Raw genomic sequence first — 20,405 nt, 5'->3', positions numbered from 1 at the left:
CATTTTATAGATCAGTAAAAGCTTTTACTGTCTGTTTTTATGTTTTATGCAAGTTACTTTCGTAATCTATCTTTCCTTTCTTTATTGCTTTCTTAGTCATTCTTTTCATTATATAAATACAAGTCGTTGTTGTTGATCGGATCAGTTTTCTTCTCGGAAAACATTTGGGAATTAGTTATGATTAAGTATTACATTTTAAGACAAGGTGACTTTACACAAAAAAAACCACAAGAGACTCGGAGTTAAAGCCAGTTTGTGGAATGTCTCAGGTCATGGTCTATTTCAAACTGATACAATTGTCATATCAGACCCATTTAGCCAGGATGGTTCCTATTCAGTTTAATAACAGGAACTGTTTTCTTGAAACCCACAATTCAAAGAGGGAGAGGAGATATCCAGTTTCATTGACAGTCCTACTGGCAAACCACTGAATGTGAATGGAGTCAGAGGGACAGCCCTTCCACTGTCACGGAAGGTAGAGAAAAGGATAAAAAGAGACACGGGGCAGTTAGTCAGCCACTTATGCCTGGGTAGGAACCTTGGCCCAACAAGGGGAAATTCTCTTCTCAAGCCCAGGGCCTGCCAGGATCAGACAGCTGATCAACAAAATGAAACAAGCCCATTAATAAGGATATTATTTTTCTTGTTAAGGGGAGTTCTGTAGTTAAATCAAGGTGAAATTTGATTACATCTGTTATTCTGTGCATTCATAGGAAGGTAAGAACAGGAGAAGGCCATTCAAGCCTGACCCACCATTTAATAAGATCATGGTTGAACAGTATCCTAACTCTATTTAATAGCCTTGGCTCCAAATCCCTTAATACCCTCAGCTATCAAAAGTCTACTGATTTTCTTGCGATCTGTAAAATAAAATAGCTTCATCTTATTCATATCTGACCTCATCTCACTCATGTTTCAGTCTGCCTCCGGAATGACTGGTGAAGCGCACATGTGAAAGACACTGGGCTGGATTTTCCGGTTCTTTGTGCTCCAGGTTTTGCCACAGAACGGCGTGAAAGGTGGTGGTGAGGTCTCCTGCGATCCTCCGGTCGGGTTTTGTGACAGTGCTGAGCAGGACCATCGGGAAGAGCTGCGCCAGGTGTGCAACACCCCTGGTTGCGACACAGGCAAAAGTTTTGAGTGACCCGTCAGTGCGCCCACAATGACCGCCTGGGAAATCAGATCGGCCCGACGATCCCGTCGGCGGAGAGGAAGGTAATGGTCTCCAAAAGTAAGTGAGAGTGTTTTTTGTTTTAATTTTTTGTGCGATTCATGTTGCGGTGGCGTGGGCAATGTTTTAGGAATGTTTCTGTGTTTCCCCGCCCCCCCCAAAAGGCCTCTCTCGGCGTGCTCCCTGATTGGCTGTTTAGCTTGGGAGCTTCCCTTCCTTGCACCAATAGAGAGGTATACAACGCCTCCATTAGTGCTGCACTCCCCCTGACGCAGGGCCCAGATGCCCAAACTTAAATACTAAAGTGCAAACTATTCCTGGCTGCCAACTTTCCCACCCCGCCGCCATTATCGCCCTGAAAACAGAAAAGCCTAAAATCCAGCCCACTATATCCAGTCCAGATCACAAAGGGGTCCGATTGACATACCCCTGGGTTACATTACAGTTAGATATTGGGAAGAAGAAGCATGCTCCTCAACACAAGGTTCTTACCGGAGAGAATATTTAAGGCAGACCAGTATCTTGCAACAGCTCCATGCATTTTGACTTCTCTTTTTTTTGGACTATTTTTTAACCTGTTTAACCTCTTTCAACCTCTCCATTACCAAATACACAAAGATTACTTTCCCTCCCAAGCAGCCTACACGGCACTCTTGGTTTTCTACTCCCACTTGCTATGTTAGTTTAAACTTTCCCCTTTACTTAACCTTCAGCGATGATATTGATTCTAGCTCTGTTCAAGTGTAGACTGTCCAATTGGTATAGAAACAGCACTTGAGCAAGTCTATCTGACACTCCTTACACTTGTGGTTGTCCTGGACAATCAATTTCTAGAAAGTCCCACATCATGCAAGTTCCACATACACTGGATCCCATGGTCCTAATAAATGGACTCAAAAGAACTTGAACTCAATTAAAGTAGTTTGAAGCCAAGTACACTTCAGCATTGAATTCCACTTCAGTTCAAACTTGTTATACTCATTCAGCTGCTGTCTCATTTTGTTAGCCCTTCACAATGCAGGCGACCTTCTTGTAAAACCCATTTGAATTCTCTCAAAGCAACAGTCAGCGTAAACAAACAGCCAATTCAAACACACTTCCAAAAGAGCCATAGAAAAATTAAAAGCAAAAGATACTGAAAATCTGAAATTTAAACAGAAAATGCTCAAAATCTCTCAATAGGTCAGGCAGCAGCTGTGGAGAGAGAAACAGAGTTAGAGTTTCAGGTCGATGACCTTTCATAAGAACCCTTTCATAGAAAAATCACATCCAGCCGCTTCCCTATGTCCCATCAGGCCAAACTCTCTGTGCTCACTTCACCAATCTCCCAAGACAATTACCAAAGAATGACACTCGACCAATCTTAGTTTATCTAGACAGAAAGACCAGTGTTATTTTCAACGGACACTGTAACCAGTTTTCCAAACCTCCCCTGAACAGCCAACAATGGAGGCTTAGCTCAATTTTCTTTCTTGTGCAGTAATATGTCCAGCAGCAGAGCACTTCATTTGTATTTCTTTAGCTTTCTCTCTTGCACAGTTGGAGTCCTGTCCTCAGTCACATAGGACATAATGAAGTGTGATTATCCTAATTCACCAACTAAAATGGTATGTTAAGAATAGATGATTCCTCTTTGAATGTTGCCATTTTAGTGATCAAAATTTGGTGTACTTCTAGTGAGGAGAAAATTGAGTTTACACACTTCAAAGTAACCTAAAAGAAAACTTGCAAAGCAAAGAACACCAATTCATGGCTAATTTAGGAACATACCATTTTAGTTGGTGAATTAGGATAACCACACTTCATTATGTCCTGCGTGACTGAGGACAGGACTCCAACTGTGTAAGAGAGAAAGCTAAAGAAATACAAATGATGTGCTCTGCTGCTGGACATATTACTGCACAAGGTGACAGATTAGGAAAAGGGGAGGTGCAACGAGACCTGGGTGCCATGGTACATCAGTCATTGAAGGTTGGCATGCAGGTACAGCAGGCGGTTAAGAAAGCAAATGGCATGTTGGCCTTCATAGCGAGGGGATTTGAGTACAGGGGCAGGGAGGTGTTACTACAGTTGTACAGGGCCTTGGTGAGGCCACACCTGGAGTATTGTGTACAGTTTTGGTCTCTCCTAACTTGAGGAAGGACATTCTTGCTATTGAGGGAGTGCAGCGAAGGTTCACCAGACTGATTCCCGGGATGGCGGGACTGACATATCGAGAATGACTGGATCAACTGGGCTTGTATTCACTGCAGTTCAGAAGAATGATAGGGGATCTCATAGAAACGTTTAAAATTCTGACGGGTTTAGACAAGTTAGATGCAGGAAGAATGTTCCAATGTTGAGGAAGTCCAGAACCAGGGGTCACAGTCTAAGGATAAGGGGTAAGCCATTTAGGACCGAGATGAAGAGAAACTTCTTCACCCAGAGAGTGGTGAACCTGTGGAATTCTCTACCACAGAAAGTTGTTGAGGCCAATTCACTAAATATATTCAAAAAGGAGTTTGATGTAGGGGTATGGCGAGAAAGCAGGAATGGGGTACTGAAGTTGCATGTTCAGCCATGAACTCATTGAATGGCGGTGCAGGCTCGAAGGGCCGAATGGCCTACTCTTGCACCTATTTTCTAAGTTTCTATGTCTATGTAATCTGGGGATAAATCAGCCTTGATGGTACAATTGGTCCAAACAGAACTTTGAGAATCATCATCGCCAATTGTGACTCAAATAGTATCTATTTTTGTTCATGAGGAATAGCATGTCTACACCTGTTAACAGCACAGCCATGGAATTGGATCTGGATCAGACATTCTAGTATTTATTAGCAAGAACCTAAATAAAAGTTAATATTAATGTACAGCATATTCTCTCTCAGTATAATCGGACAAAAATTGACACTGAGCTGAAGAGACATTAGGACAGGTGATCAAAAGCTTGGTCAAAGAGTTAAGTTTTAAGTTGAGCCTTGAGGAGGGCGCGGTGGTGAGGTGGGAAGGAGGTAATTCAAGAGCCTAGATGGCTGAAGGCACGGCCGCCAATAAGGAAGCATAGGAAGTAGGGAATGCAAATGTGGCCAGAGTTGAAGGAATGTAGAGCGAGGTCATGGAGGGATTTGAACACGAGGATGAGAATTTTAAAATCAAGGAATCAGTGTATGGTCAGCAAGCACAGGGGTGATGGGTGAATGGGACTTGGTACGATTTAAGATAAGGACTGAGTTTTGGATGAGCTCAAGTTTATGGAGGGTGTAAGATAGGTGGCTGGTCAGGAGAGCATTGCAATAGTTGAGTCTGGAGGCAACAAAAGCTTAAATGAGGATTTCAGCAGCAGATGGGCTAAGGGGGTGGCAGGCGATATTACGCAGATGGAAGTTTGCGGTCTTTGTGGTGGGAGAGGATATGGGGTCGGAAGCTCAGCTCAGCTCAGGCTCAAATAGTGCGGTGAGGTTGCTAACAGTCTGTTTAGCCTGGAGACAGTGGCCAGGGGAGAGGATGAAATCAGTGGCTAGGGAACGGAGATAATAGTTTTGGTCTTCCCAATGCGTAATTGGAGGAAATTTCAGCTCATCCTAGACTGGATTGTCAGGCAAGCAGTCTGACAACATAGAGGCAATGACTAAGCTAGAAGCCTCGCTACTTTTCATTCATGTCTGAATTTTATTAGTTGAAAGCTCAAACATTTGCAACCAAACATACAGTATAGCTGTTGAATAACTGTTGCTTCTTAATGGCAATTGACCACAAAAAGGCCAGTAACTAGCTTCAGACAGCAGGAACTGATGGGGTCGTTTTTCTTCTCACAAAAAGAAAACACAAAAGAACAATGAGAAATGGGTTCAAGTATTGCTCTTTTTCCAGTGCTTTATGGGTACAGCAAATAAGTGACATGCACAGATGCTACTTGGAAATAAATTAAACTTAGCTCTTCAACAATGACCCCAATTTCAACTGCTAGCTCAATAACAAGCCCAAAAGAGGTTTAAAGCATCCTTTCTAAACAAACCTTCAGGCTGGGTCAACAGCAGCTTTTTTTCCCCATGCATGGTTTTTTTTTTAAATAAAAGCTATGGCTCTAGGGCTAACTTCTTAGTCTACAGTGGCTGTATGAAGTTGTAAAATAGCAGCCAGCTCCTTTAACAGTCACATCAGAGACATCCAAGTGTGCATTTACACTAAAACCTGTATGTAATGGATTCCACTTCACATTAATGCTAAGATTGTGTAAATACAGACAGTGGGCTTGACCTGACTCCAGACAGAACTGGCGAGACTTCCTGGTGAAGGAAATTTCACAGCACTTCTCTTTGATGCTATACAGAGTGTAAATCCAGTGCAATGTCAAACTAGGTGTAAAAAGTGTCCCGGGGTCAATTTGACAGATGCTTATCTAAATGTAAGTGGGCGGAGGAAGAAAGAGCCGAGAAACATTAATTCATCAGTCCAGAATGACCCTAAGATAGGCCACATGACCTTCCTCATCTGTAACAACCTTGTAAGATCCATATCAATTCCCCTTTATATCATTCACCCCTTTTTCATAAAGCAGGACAGGTTGAATGCTTTGGTTGGACATATTTGCCAAGCAATATACTTAAGGCAGTGATGATTTTCACTTTTGCATTTCAAATAGGCTATTATGAATTGTTGCAGTCCCACTTTGAAAGTCATTGCAAATCGATAAAACAAAAGATTAAACAGAACCGCCCAAATATTCTTATGACCATCAGATGCCCACATTTAGTGGACTGAATCAATACTGTAACAATAACGAATGAATGAAAATACATCGAGCCTTTAGAAGCTACATTTTCTTTGTCTGCAAAAAAAAACATTTTTAGTACCCTGTACCAATTTTTTTTTTGCAGACAAAGAAACCTAAAATGTTTTCCTGAAAACAATTAAAAATGACAATATTCATCATGGCTGGTGCACGAGAAATCTGTACTCCCATCAGATCAAAAACAGTTGGAATGATCCTGAGACACAACTATTTGAAATCAAAAGAGAAACTGGAAGAAACAGCTTCAAACCAAAACCCACTGGTACATGTGAACAGGAAGGGATTCTTTAGTCATCTCCTATCTTTAAAAGTGTGTCTTGTCATTTTTTTTAAGCTTTAAACTTCAATTTTAAAACAGGATAGATACTCTGTTATTTCAAAAACAAAATACTGCGGATGCTGCAATCTGAAATAAAAACAGAAAATGCTGGAAATCTCAGCGGGTCAGGCAGCATCTGTGGAGAGAAAAACAGAGTTAACATTTCAGGTCGTTAACCCTTTGCTGGAACTGCCGAATGTTCGAAAAGAGCACATTCTTAAGAAGCACTGAAAGGGGAAGGGGAAAAAAGAACAAAAGGAAAGGTCTGAGATAGAGTGGACGGCTGGAGAGATTAGAGACACAAAGGGGATGATGGGCCGAATTGAAATGAAAATGGCCGGAGTTAGAAAAAGGTTAATCTAGATAGGGTGTGAATGGCAGAATAATGATTAGCTGCCATTGGAGACAAAGAAAAAAACTTAAGCTCGAGGTGGGGGGTCATCGACCTGAAATGTTAACTTTGTTTTTCTCTCCACAGATGCTGCCTGACCCACTGAGTTTTCCAGCAGTTTCTGATTATATTGTTATTTCCCAGGAGCTGAAGAAGCTGAGGAGAGCAACAAGAGGTCAGAATGCCAATAAGGAAACATTGTGTCTAATCCTGCAATTTCAAATTCATTCCTCAGGAGATAGCCAAAGAACAAGTTATTGATGCACTAAAAAGTACTGCAATATCTTCTATTCTTCAAAATTCTTCCACATAACGATATGGCAAAAGTATACACTGTAACATTACGTTGGCATTGCAAGGTATGAGAACTAAATACTGCCAACTGCAACAAGAATTTTACAACTTGCAGGCAGTCTTGGGTGTTGAAGCTTTATATTTGATCTTTTATATTGTAGCTATCTTTTGTACTGAGTCAGTGATTGCACCTGAAGAGCCACTTTGGCCTGGTCTGATTCACTTTCCACAGATCCAGAGCATTAAAAAGTTTCAATGTTAATGCACTTGCAACATCATTGACTACCTGTCCCATGGCTCCAAAATCTTACTGTCTTATCTTCTTGCTGACAGTTTAAATGTAATTCTAGAGACTAGTCAATAATAGATTGTGATGCTCGCCACCGCTGCACTCCGATAAGCTTATTAATGGCAACTGAATCGCTCCAAAGCAGCAAACGTTAAGTTAAAAAACAATTTTGTCTTTGCTAGAGTTCAAATGTTAAAATTATTCTGTTGTTTACATTTCTTACAGTCTGTAAATTCTTGTTTCACATTTAATATTTAACACAAACATGTAAGCAAGTTTCATACATACCCCTGATCATGACTACCAGTACCATACAGTGTTGTACATCTGAAAGGTTCCATCAGGAATATGGCAGTTCAATCACACAATGTGATCTATTGGCGAGGTAAAAATGAAACTAGTTGACTAGATCTTTATCAGTGCACTGCGCACACTATGCAAAACGGTACTCTTTCTCACTGTCCACCTCCCTATGCAGTCTCAGTTAGTATTTGTTTCCACTCGACAAGTATTTCTGTCCAGTTTCTTATGTTGTTCTCCATCATTATCTTTACTCATTCATTCACCGTATCATACTCCAATATACTTTCTGAAGGTTAACATCATGTGTTGAGGTATGTTAAAGCCAGGTGTGAGTGCTATTGTAAGCCTAGATGTATGCTTCATGAATGTCTTTACCCTCTCAATTTTCAAAAACTTCATGAGTGAATCATTTCTTTTGATCCATTTGCCTCTGTCTTCCATAACAAAGCTAAAGTATTTAAACGAGGTGCCTTTGGTTATGTCTATGCTTTGCTGGGTTAGGCGGCCTTATTTCACACTCTCCTCCCACGCTCTCGAGTGCCATGTTGTTATCCTCCCATTTCACCATGACGTCTACAACTGCAATCTCCGACTCCTCCTTAAATAGTATGTCTGATTTCCATAGTGTTCCGTCCGGTGCAATGATTCTGGCTTCCCACGTATGTCGTCCATCCATATTTGGAAACCAGCTCTTTCAGATTTCCTAAGATCTTATTGTGGTGCTTAATTCTAGCATTCTTAACGACTATTAATTATTAGTATTAATTAGTTCATTATTAATATGAAGATTAAGCATAAAATAGAACAGGTGTCAGCATATGGTGGTTTATGTTACTCTTAACACAAGAACATAAGAATTAGGAGCAGGAGAATGCCATACGGACCCTCAAGCCTGCTCCGCCATTCAATAAGATCATGGCTGATCTTCAACCTCAACTCCACTTTCCTGCCCAATCCCCGTATCCCTCAATTCTCCTAGAGTCCAAAGATCTATCTACCTCAGCTTTGAATATATTCAATGAGTCAGCATTCACAGCCCTCTGAGGTAGAGAATTCCAAACCCTGAGTGAAGAAATTTCTCCTCATCTCAGTTCTGAATGGCCGACCCCTTATCCTGAGACTATGCCCCCTAGTTTTAGACTCTCCAGCCAGGGGAAACAATCTCTCAGCATCTACCCTGTCAACCCCCCCTCAGAACCTTATATGTTTCAATGAGACCACCTCTCATTCTTGTAAACTCCAGAGAGTATAGACCCATGATAACACTCAAGACATGTTACTTATACTGCAGCATTTTTGAATTATACACATTTTTGTAAACTGCCTTCTCCAGATATATGCCCTCTATTTAGGCACTTATTTGGATGGTCTGTGGTGACTTTCACCCAGATGCCACTATTAAAATGACTAAGTATTGTAATGGAAATATGAAGCCAACTCAATTGAAATAACACATCTGTCAGCATCTGAAAAGAGAAGAGACACCTTCCGGGTGCAGACTTTTCACTGAGTGCTGGAAGAGGATTTACGCCCAAATTAAATGATTTTGGATAATGACAGACCCGCTGTATGTTTTGTAAATTAATTCACATTTCAACCAACTCCCGCCAAAACAAGGAAATATTGTGTTTCAAAAAAGGAAAATTACACTTACTTCTGAATAACTCAACAGATCACTGGATTATTGAGTACAAAGGTACAGATGGATAATCTTCACAGGATCACTCAGAACAAAGTATTTGAGGTGTAACCTTTTATTTTGTAATCCAACTAACCTCGGGTGCACTCTCGTCACCCAAGTATTTTACAAGAGTACCAAGATGCTAGATTATCTGGTGTCCTGAATGGTACGATACCACACACATTTGGAAACCACCTCCAAGGAATCTGGAACTATTTCTACTTCAACATTGTTCTTTAAAACTCTCATCTACAGGTTTATTGAAAATTGTTTACTCATATACTGCTCCAAACTCTGCATAGCATTCAAATTTTAAAAAAGCAGTATATTGGAAATTACTTTACCTCAAACCTCTAAACAAATATTAATATAGTGCGTAAGTGTGGCCCTGAGCTTCCGGTCGTCTGTTACTTTAATTATCCACTCCCACTCAGATATCCCCGTCCTCAGTCACCTGCACTGTTCCAATGAAGCTCAAGGAATAGCACTCATCTTTCCTTTATGTACTTTACAGCCTTCTGGACTCAACATCGAGTTCAACAATTTCAGACCATAACCTCTGCCCATCTTTGGCTCCCTTTCCCTGAGCTTATGTTTTTTTTTCCTCTTTGTCTCCAATGGCTGCTGATCATTATTCCACCATTCACACCTTAACTAGACTAACCTTTTTTCTAACTCCAGCCATTACCATTTCAATTCAGCCCATCATCCCTTTTGTCTCTCTAATCTCTCCTGCCTTCCATCCTATCACAGACCTTCCTTTATGTTTTTTCTTCCCCTCCCTCCTTCAGTGCTTCTTAAGAATGTGTTCTTTTCGAACATTCGCCAGTTCTGACAAAGGATCGTCGACCCGAAACGTTAACTGTTTTTTTTCCTCTCCACAGATGCTGCCTGACCCAGAGATTTCCAGTATTTTCTATTTTTATTTCAGATTCCAGCATCTGCAGTATTTTGCTTTTGTATTAATATAGTGCATCCTCAAACCAATGCCACAAGAACCTATGTGTTCTTAGAACATAGACCCGATAGCAACATTGTCACTACTGTCTATCACTGATACACTGTCATGGAAACATGGAGGCGCTGCAGGGGGGAGGGGGGGAAAGAGATATACATTTCCCACAGCTAACCAAGTTAAAAGTCAGTTCATGGCAAACAGCAGTTTCCTTTGCTCAAACTTATTAAAAAATTGTAAAATTCAGTGTTGGGAGTGCAGTTATACAAAATCAAAATGCATGTTCATGGAATGACAGATCCACTAATAATCAGTTTTCTGGATGAATTGGGATAAAGAAAAAGCCAAAGGTAGTGGTTGCAGCAGAGACCAATGTATCTTTTAAAGGGTAATTAGATAAATATTTGAAAGAGGCAGATGTTGGACTTTAGGGAGAGCATGGAGCAGCAGGATCAGTTTTTGATTGTTCTAGTAAAGAGCTGGCAGATATGATGGATTGAATGGACTCCTTCTCTGCTTTAAACTCGCATAGGTGTATGCTCAAAAATGAAAGATTACCTACAGGAATGTCTTTCAATGGTTTTGTAATTTAGGATGTATTTACACAGCAAGTTTAGTGTTTGCACTTTCTGCTTTGCACAGATGCTAAACTAGCAATGTATATCTGGAATCAGGACTGAACCCAACTCCACAGCACAGCAAGAAATCCCTGGAGGGAGTTTGACTTCACACGAGGCGTAAATTAGATGTGGTTTCAAACATCTGCTACTCCTGTGCACCTCGAGTCTCATCGCTGAGAGCATGCAGAAATCAAGCGCAGGCAGCGGAAAGAGCGTGCGGCAAACCAATTCCACCCACCCCCTTCCCTCAACGACTATCTGTCCCACCTGTGACAGGGACTATGGTTCTCATATTGGACTGTTCAGCCACCGAAGGACTCATTTTTAGAGTGAAAGCAAGTCTTCCTTGATTCTGAGGGACTGCCTATGATGATGATGATGCCTATAAAGCCTACTTTACATAAGTGTTAAGAGCACATAATGGGCCCAAGTTTCCACATGCGCCTAGAACGGCTCAATCCCGACCTGGACGCCCGTTTTTCGCGCCACAAAGTGCGCCTAAAAAAATCCTCGGTATTCTCCACCTACTTGCAGGTCCTCTGGCCCTCGGCGCAGCCAGCACGAGCTGTGGGGGGCGGAGCCAGGTCCCTGCGCTGAAAAGTAGTGCCTGGACCTATTCACATGCGCGCTACAGTGGGCACGCAAGTGCAGTAGCTCCAGGCGCTGAACTGTGTGGGAGGGGCACGAAGCACGCAGCCCCTAGCCCTGGCTGAATGGCCTCACTGGGGCTGCGTGAATAAGGCTCCTCCCACGGCCAGCTCCTGCTCCCCGAACCCCCCGACCAGACCCGACACTCGCTCCCCCCTGCCTCCGGACCAGACCCGACACCCGCCCAGACCAGACCCTACACCCGCTTCCCCCGCTGCCTCCGGACCAGACCCGACACCCACTCCCCTCCGGACCAGACCAGACACTCGCTCCCCCTCCCGCCCCCTGCCTCCGGACCAGACCAGACCCGACACCCGCTCCCCGCCTCCGGACCAGACCCGACCCTGCGCCACCTCCCACCCCCCCGGACCGGACCAGACCCGACACCCGCGCCCCCCCCCCCCCCCCCGGACCAGACCCGACCCTGCGCCACCTCCCACCCCCCTGGACCAGACCCGACACCCGCGCCCCCCCCCCCCCCCCGGACCAGACCCGACCCTGCGCCACCTCCCACCCCCCCCGGACCAGACGCGACACCCGCGCCCCCCCCACCCCCGACTGACCCGCGCTCCTGTTCCCGCTCCCGAACCTACCCGCGCTCCTGTTCCCGCTCCCCACCTGGACCCGACCCGCGCTCCCGCCCCCCGACCCGACTGGACTCCCGCTCCCGGACTGGATCCGACGTCCCTCCTCCTCTCTCTCCTCCCCCCCCCCCTCCTCCTCCTCTCTTCCCCCCCCCCCTCCTCCTCTCTTCCCCCCCTCCTCCTCCTCCTCTCTCTCCTCCCCGCCCCCTCCTCCTCCTCCTCCTCCTCCTCCCCCCCCCTCCTCCTCCTCCTCCTCCCCCCTCCTCCTCCTCCTCCTCTCTCTCTCCTCCCCCCCTCCCTCTCCTCCCCCCCCTCCTCCTCCTCCCCCTCTCTCTTCCCCCCCTCCTCCCCTCTCTCTTCCCCCCCTCCTCCCCTCTCTCCTCCCCCCTCCTCTCTCTCTCCCCCCCCTTCCTCTCTCTCCCCCCCCTTCCTCCCTCTCTCTCTCCCCCCTTCCTCTCTCTCTCCCCCCTTCCTCTCTCTCTCCCCCCCTTCCTCTCTCTCTTTCCCCCCTCCCCTTCCTCTCTCTCTCTCTCTCTCTCTCTTTCCCTCCTCCCCCTTCCTCTCTCTCTCTCTTTCCCTCCTCCCCCTTCCTCTCTCTCTCTCTTTCCCTCCTCCCCCTTCCTCTCTCTCTCTCTTTCCCTCCTCCCCCTTCCTCTCTCTCTTTCCCCCCCCCCCGACCCGAACCGATCCGACCCAACCCAACCCAACGCCACCTACCTATAAATCTGGTGCTGGGAACGGGCCCTGCCCAAAGTCTCGGGCTAGCCCGTTCAGCCTTCGGTCCCGAAAGGCCTGCCTGAAGCACTTTCACACAGGTAGGAAGATGGTTTATTTAATCTTTTCTTTGCTTATAAATGTTTATTCAGGTTGGATTTATTTGTATAATATTTGTATAAGTATAAATAAGGATTTATTATAGAATTTAATGACTTCCCTTCCCCCCCACCCCCACCTCGTTCTGGATGCCTAATTTGTAACCTGCGCCTGATTTTTTAATGTGTAGAACAGGTTTTTTCAGTTCTACAAAAATCTTCACTTGCTCCATTCTACTTTAGTTTGGAGTACGTTTTCACTGTGGAAACTTTGAAATCAGGCGTCAGTGGCCAGACACACCCCCTTTTGAAGAAAAAATTCTACTCCAAAGTAGAACTGTTCTACCTGACTAGAACTGCAGAAAAAAAAATGTGGAGAATTGCTATTTCTAAGATAGTCCGCTCTCCACCAGTTGCTCCTAAAAATCAGGCGCAAATCATGTGGAAACTTGGGCCCAATATAGTACATCCTCACCAGTGCCACGCGAGCCTGTGCTCTTGGAACATAGCTGAGAAACAGACTCAATACCAGCATTGTCACTACTGTCCATCAGGGATATGCTGCCAGAGAGGTATTCTCTCCACCACCTCCTCCTCCTCCTCCCCAAACTCTCTAACCATTTATACTTCAACCATTAGAAGGCTCCCCAGATGCATATAACCAGGCATGGCTACAACTCTCTCCTAAAAAGAGGGCAGTTAAGCCACAGTTCCCAAGAAATTTAACCAATATTGTTTTTTCTGTCTGCCTGGAACACAAACTGCAGTTATGGGCCTTAAACTATTAGTTGCAGTGTACATGCACCTTTAAGTATATTGCACAAAAGATAGCAACTGACAGGTAACTAACACACCTGAAGTTTCAAGATTAACTTACGATAACCTAGTTCCAGCCTTAAAATGTCCTATCTTGACATATGGTGACAACAACTAGCGATACATTGTAATGTAAGCTGACAATCATTGGCTATAAAATGGGTTACCAACTTTCCCAAAAAAGCTTTTAAGAGGGACTGTAGAATAAAATGGATGAATGTGAAACACTGAGGTAATTACCCAACACACCTTTTTACCAGGGTTGACTTTTGCAGTTAATTTACTGAAATCTAAAAGGTTGCACATGGTGCAAAAAAAAAGAGGCACTATCCTAATTTTTAATAAAGTGTTTGGAAACCTTTTTTCCTCTAATATGGAATTCAAAACTTTATGACGACACAGGGCTCCCCTTTGACCTCCTGATGAACACACTTGCAACCTTTCAGACTGGAGCTGGGCAGATCTGAAGGTGTGTGTGTCTGTGGTGTGGATGGAAAGTTTGAGAAGCTGCACAGGGCGGTGTTTGTGAGTGGGGGGGGGGAAGGGAAACTTGTAACCAAAACCTCCTGGAGAGCCACAAAGCCTCCCCAAGCACCCACCTTTGCTTCTGTTGGTCACCGGCCGTTTGTGCTGGCACCAGCCCGCTCTTGGGCAGAGGCGTCCCCGGCCCTGAAGCCCCTTGCTGCCCAGCGACGGCAGCAACGACAACGGCTCCATCAGAGTTGGTCTCGGCTCCCGAGCCCAGGCTCGGCTCCCTTGGCAACGCGGCGGAGGCGGTGGCTCCGGGGTAGAGGGCGCCGGCCGCAGGCCCGAGCCCCCGGGGGGTTTGGCTGATCACCGCCGCGTTCGGCACCCCCGAGATGCAGCTGATGCAGCCGAGCCCGACCGGCCCTGTCCTGCTGTTGCTGGCGGCGGCGCTGATGTCCACGGCCGCCGCCGCCGCCTCCTGCTGCTGCTGCTGCTCCTGCTGCTGCTCCACCTCCTGCTCCGCCCGGTAACCATTGGCGACCTCCACAGGCCGCCGGCCGTCCAGCGAGATGTTGCTGAGGAAGCTGAGGGCGGCCTGCCTCCGCCGGGAGTCGGTGCGCTTCTTCGCGGGCGGCTGTTGCTGTTGATAATGATGGTGGTGGTCCTTCGGACCGCCGCTGTGCTTCAGGCTCGGGAAGCGAAGCGAGCCGCCGCCGCCGCACGCAGCGGCCGCCATTATCCGCAATAAAGAGCGGCGGCCGTGGTTGGGGGAGGGGCGGGGCGTCGCGGGCCGCTGACAGCCGCACGGCCCGCCCACCCGCTCGCCCCGCCCAGTATGACGCATCGCCGTACCTCACTCAGACCCGCCCACCGTTCTGTGACGTGGCGGGATTCTCCAGCAATGGGACGCCGCTGACGTCACAAAGGCGCACTGCAGACACCGCCAGGAGACATTCCTCCTGCAAAAGCAACTTTGCAGCAAAGATGTGATTGCACTAAAAGAAATTATTTGCTCTTATATCATCATAGGCAGTCCCTCGAAACGAGGATGACTTGCTTCCACGCCAAAAAGCATGAGTTCACAGGTGTTTCAATGAAGAACTGAACTACATGTTGAAGGATGGAAGATGCCTGTGCGTGGATTTTTTTTAATGTGGGGTGGTTATTGCACACCAGCCACCACAGGGGCTTGACAGAGTTAGGTCTTGGTCCAGTGGCAAGGGTTATCCAAGACGACTGGAGACCTGCTCTGCTGCACGGACCTAGTCCGCACACGTATCTCAGTGTGGGCTGGCCCGTGCTGCCCCTGGCCTATGGCCCCCGAACCCACGTCTCCCCTGGGCCCCGATCACATCCTCCACAGTCTCTGCTGTATCTGCCCACGCTCCAATCACCGACCTGGACCTTGATGATGTCACTCTTCGCTGCCGTTGCTCTCCTGCACCAGCTCGCGCTGCTCCCTGGAGTGGAGCGTGGAGGCCCCGACCTGCGTGAGAACACCAGCGGCAGGTCGGGGCCATAAAAGGAGCGGAGGTGGGCAGCCCAGGAGCAGCGTGGAGGCATGCCACTCCAGGGAGCAGCGCGAGCTGGTGCTCTTATATTGCGCCTTTCACGACCACCGGACGACCCCAAAGCACTTTATCGCCAATTAAGTACTTTTTGGAGTGTAGACACTGTTGTAATGCAGAAAATGCAGCAGCTAATTTGCGCACAAGCATGCTCCCACAAACAGCAATGTGATAATGACCAGATAATTTGCTTTTTTGTTATGTTGACTGAGGGCTAAATATTTGGCCAGGACACCGGGGATAACTTCCCTGCTCTTCTTCGAAAGAGTGCCATAAGATCTTTTATGTCCACCTGAGAGGGCAGACGGGGCCCCAGCAGGTTCCCCGCTCGGAAGCCCAGCCTGACAGCCTTATGTTCTTATGTTATGATTCTAGAAGGGAAGTCAGCGATCTTGGGGATAGGGGGAAACCGATCGTGGGTGGGGTGGGATGTCCAATCCTGGGGTTTGGAAGCAGATAAACTTCGGGGCCGGGATAAAGCATTCCTGGGCCATGCATCAGCCCTCACCTCTTTTTAGCTGCTGGGTTTCCCGAGGATTGTGATACCTGGTCCGCCAGGCTTAAACTTGGAAAATAGCTCAAATCTGAGGCATGCTGCCTCATTATAATATTTAAATATGAACCCCGCCTCCTGGGAGCAGGTTGGCTGCCCAGCCCCCGTCCCACCTCCCTTTAAACCGGAAGTGGGTGGGTTCGAGGCGAGTTAGGGTTGGGCTTGAATTTTCACATCCCACCTGACCCCAAACCCACCTGTTATTGGGGGTTAAAATTCCTCCATTAATTCAGTTTCTCTCTCCACAACTGCTGCCTGATCTCGGAGAGTTTGAGGGCTGGATGAACAAAAAACAAAACAAAAAGGGCCTTGAAAAATGTTTGGAGTGTTCCCCAGATCTGGGGGGACTTGATCTAACTGTTTATTTATTGCGTCCAATCATAAGAGTGTAGGGCTGGATGCTGGCCATTAACAGTTGCAGGCAGAGGGCGGTTGCAGCTACTTTCGTGCCAGGGTGTCCCTGGAGATGGAGCATGCGGTGTCCACTGGTATACCCGTGGCCTTCTGCTAGAGGGGTGCACCGGAGGTACTGGAGTGCATCATCACCCCCGACAACCAAATTCTAATTTGATTGGTTTCATTTTCAAAAGTTTCATTTGTTAATTTGTTGGTTCTAGTGCCCCTTTAATAAGGACTGGAGGAGGTTACAGAGCTAGGGAGGGCAGCTTCACCAACTCATGGTTAAGAACATAAGAAAATGTGGAACATACTGAAAAATATGACCTATCAGGCTTACAGCTTCCAAATAGATCAAACACAATTTGCATTGTGATGGATTATCCCATTTATTTAATTTCCTCAGAGAGGTGATTAATCACAGGTAAGACCTTTGAAACAATCAAGTGAAAACTAGCATTATGATCTATGGTTATTAACTTTAAACTGTTGCATTCCAAAAATAACTTGTGCTTCCAATTATTTTCCCCATCGAGTTTTGATCATCATTGTTAATGCCTATCCCTATGATTTCCATTCCTGTTCTTAACAAGATACTTATCCAAAAATCTTTCAAGGGATTTAACCATATGTCATTAACTGATTATGATGGAAGACTCTTCCATATATCTACTGCTCCATGGGAAAAAGTGTTAAAGCTAGCCAATTTTGTACTGCTTTTTATGGTAATTGAGCTGTTAGAACTTCAAGTTTGTTTTTAAATAAGTCAAGTAGTTAAGGATCTGCAGGATCCCTGGGAACTGACTTTTCTCTAGTATTGCATTAGCTGACATGCTAATGTAAAATTTCTTTGTGTGCTATATAATCAAAAAGGCTCATGGAATGTTAGCCTTTATATCGACAGGACTAGAATACAACAACAACAACTTGTATTTATATAGCGCCTTTAACATAGTAAAACATCCCAAGGCACTTCACAGGAGTATTTATTATGAGATGAAAATTTGATACAGAACTGCATAAGTAGAAACAAGCGCAAGTGACCAAAAGCTTGGTTAAAGAGGTATGTTTTGGATAGGGAGTAAAGGGTTATGGGGAGCGGGCAGGGAAATGGAGCTGAGTCAAATGTCAGATCAGCCATGATCTTATTGAATGTGGAGCAGGCTCGAGGGGCCAAATGGCCTACTCCTGCTCCTATTTCTTATGTTCTTATGTTTTAAGGAGCTTCTTGAAGGAGGAAAGAGAGGCGTAGAGGTTTAGGCAGGGAGTTCCAGAGCTTGGGGCCGAGGCAACAGAAGGGACGGCCACCAATGATTGAGCGATTACAATCAGGGATGCTCAGGGGGGTATAATTAGAGGAGCTTGGACATCTTGGGGAGTTATGGGGCTGAAGGAGATTACAGAGGTAGCGAGAGGCGATGCCATGGAGGGATTTGAAAACAAGGGTGAGAATTTTGAAATCGAGGCATTGCTTAACCAGAAGCCAATGTAGGTCAGTGAGCACAGGGGTGATGGGTGAGTGGGACGTAGTGTGAGTTAGGGCAGCCAAGTTTTGGACCACCTCAATTTATGTAGGGTAGAATGTGGAAGGCCAGCCATAAGCGCATTGGAATAGTCAAGTCTAGAGGTAAGAAAGGCATGGATGAGGGTTTCATCAGCAGATGAGCTGAGGCAAGGATGGAGACGGGCGATGTTATGGAAGTGGAAATAGGCGGTCATAGTTATAAGGGGGTAGGTTATGCTACAGCTATACAAAACCCTGGTTGGACTACACCTGGAGTACTGTGAGCCATTCTGGCCACCACGCCTTGGGAAGGATATATTGGCCTTGGAGTGAGTGTAGCGTAGGTTTACCAGAATGATACCTGGGCTTTAAGGTTTAAGTTGTGAGGAGAGATTACACAAATTAGGGTTGTATTCCCTCGAATTTAGAAGGTTAAGGGGTGATCTGATCAAAGTTTTCAAGACATTAGGGGAACAGATAGGGCAGATAGAGAGAAACTATTTCTGCTGGTTGGGAATTCTAGAACTAGGGGGCATAGTCTAAACAATAGCGCCAGACTTTTCAAGGTTGAAATTAGGAAACACTTCTACACACAAAGCGTGGTAGAAGTTTGAAACTCTCTCCCACAAATGGCAATTGATGCTAGATCAATTGTTAATTTTAAATCGGAGATTGATTGCTTTTTGTTATCCAAAGGTATTAAAGGGATATAGGGCTAGAACCTCCTTTTTTTGTAAGCTTAACGCCCACTTATTGCCCATTTTACCGCTGAAATGACGTATAACGCCCATATATCGCCCATTTTGGCACAAAATGGAAACTGCCGGGCTTTTTTAGGAGACTTATCGCTGAGCGTTACTTTCCCCATGTACTTAATGCCAGGAAAATATATTACCGCCTGCCCACTTTTTTGGGACGGAGTCAGCAGAATGGGTGAAATCAACGGCCATAATATTGCACAGCGTTACTTTCCACACGGAATTAATGCCAAGATTCAATATAAATGCTCGCCTACTGTTTTTTGTCGCAAAAAGCATATTTACCCAAACTAGCGGCCATGGAGATCGCCCATCGTCACTTTCACCATCTCGCACACATAACGTCCAGAATATCGCTCGCTCAAAAAAATGCCCACAAAAAGTGGAACTAACCAGAATGAACGCCAGCGGTGTGGCTGGCATTGTTAATCCCACTCTTATGTGAGGAGCTGATATCTGAAAGATTTGATTAAAAGAGCGCTGATGTGAGTGACAACGCTGACGCACTGCTGTGTGTGTGCAGCTCAGACATCAGTGGTGCCCATCACCTTGGTGCCAGTTAAAGTTTACGTTGATTGATGTTAAGTTGTATTTAACCCTTTCATGTTAAGGAATCACCAGTGTGTAATGGTGCAGCTATCTGAGACTATGCACAACAAGGTTATGTTCAATAACAAAAGTTTAATACCAACATTGGTCTGAAATCATAAGTATCACAGCCAATAACACCCAACCCCCGCCCATACCCCACTTTTTCCACCATTGACATAAATCACATGTGCAACATGTCCAGCAACACAGAATACAAAGGCAAAGCAGGAGCGTGGTCCCCAGCCCCCATACATTGCAACAAATTGCATACACCCAGATGGAGATATAACACAGCCATCACCTGCGCACATGCAGCTCACTTTCCTTCCCCCCACTCCTTCTCCCCACCTCTACTCCTTCCCCTCCTTGCTCCATGGCACCTGGCCAAGGAGCTCCTCAGGCAGTGCCTCATTGGGGGGGGGGGGGGGGGGGATGAAGGCAGATGCGGTGGTTGCATGGGTACGGGAGCGGGGAGTGCCAAGGGGCCAACATTCTCTAATGCAGAAGCAGTATCTTGGTCATTGCTCTCATCTGTCGTTCGCAGTGGTGGTGCAGAACCTAGGGATGAAGTGCCGCGCTCAGGGACCACTGGGAGGCCTGTGATAGCAATATTCCTGGCTATCGCATCCAGGGACTCTGCATTGCGCGGAATGTACTCGGTCATGGTGGCCAGGTGTCGGGATATGCCCCCCAATGCTTTGATGAGCTGGCCACCAATGTCTACAGTCCTCCTGGACAACTGTACCATCTCTCTGCTGTCATGTCGCACTCATGGAACAGACCTGCTGTGTCCACGAGGCGTCCGCAGGGTCGGCGCCATCCTGGGGACAAATGGGGTGCCCTGTGGAGAGATGCTTGGGGCCGGTACCTCCAGCGTGGAGGCGGGAATGACCAGAGGAGCACTAGATGG

General features: G+C 46.1%; 1 protein-coding gene across 1 annotated transcript in view; it reads right to left on the bottom strand.

Annotated features, from left to right (window-relative positions):
• The window catches only part of LOC139277085 (CDK5 and ABL1 enzyme substrate 2-like), a 51,264-nt gene extending 36,319 nt beyond the window's left edge, over window positions 1-14,945 (bottom strand). The window contains exon 1 of the mRNA XM_070895097.1: window positions 14,257-14,945. Coding sequence (XP_070751198.1) covers window positions 14,257-14,861 — 605 coding nt within the window. The 5' untranslated portion in view covers window positions 14,862-14,945. The remainder of the gene's footprint in view (window positions 1-14,256) is intronic.
• Window positions 14,946-20,405: the final 5,460 nt, after the last annotated feature.

Source organism: Pristiophorus japonicus, chromosome 12, assembly GCF_044704955.1.
Source record: "Pristiophorus japonicus isolate sPriJap1 chromosome 12, sPriJap1.hap1, whole genome shotgun sequence".
NCBI classification, from domain to species: Eukaryota; Metazoa; Chordata; class Chondrichthyes; family Pristiophoridae; genus Pristiophorus; species Pristiophorus japonicus.
This window is presented reverse-complemented; position numbering and strand designations above follow the sequence as displayed.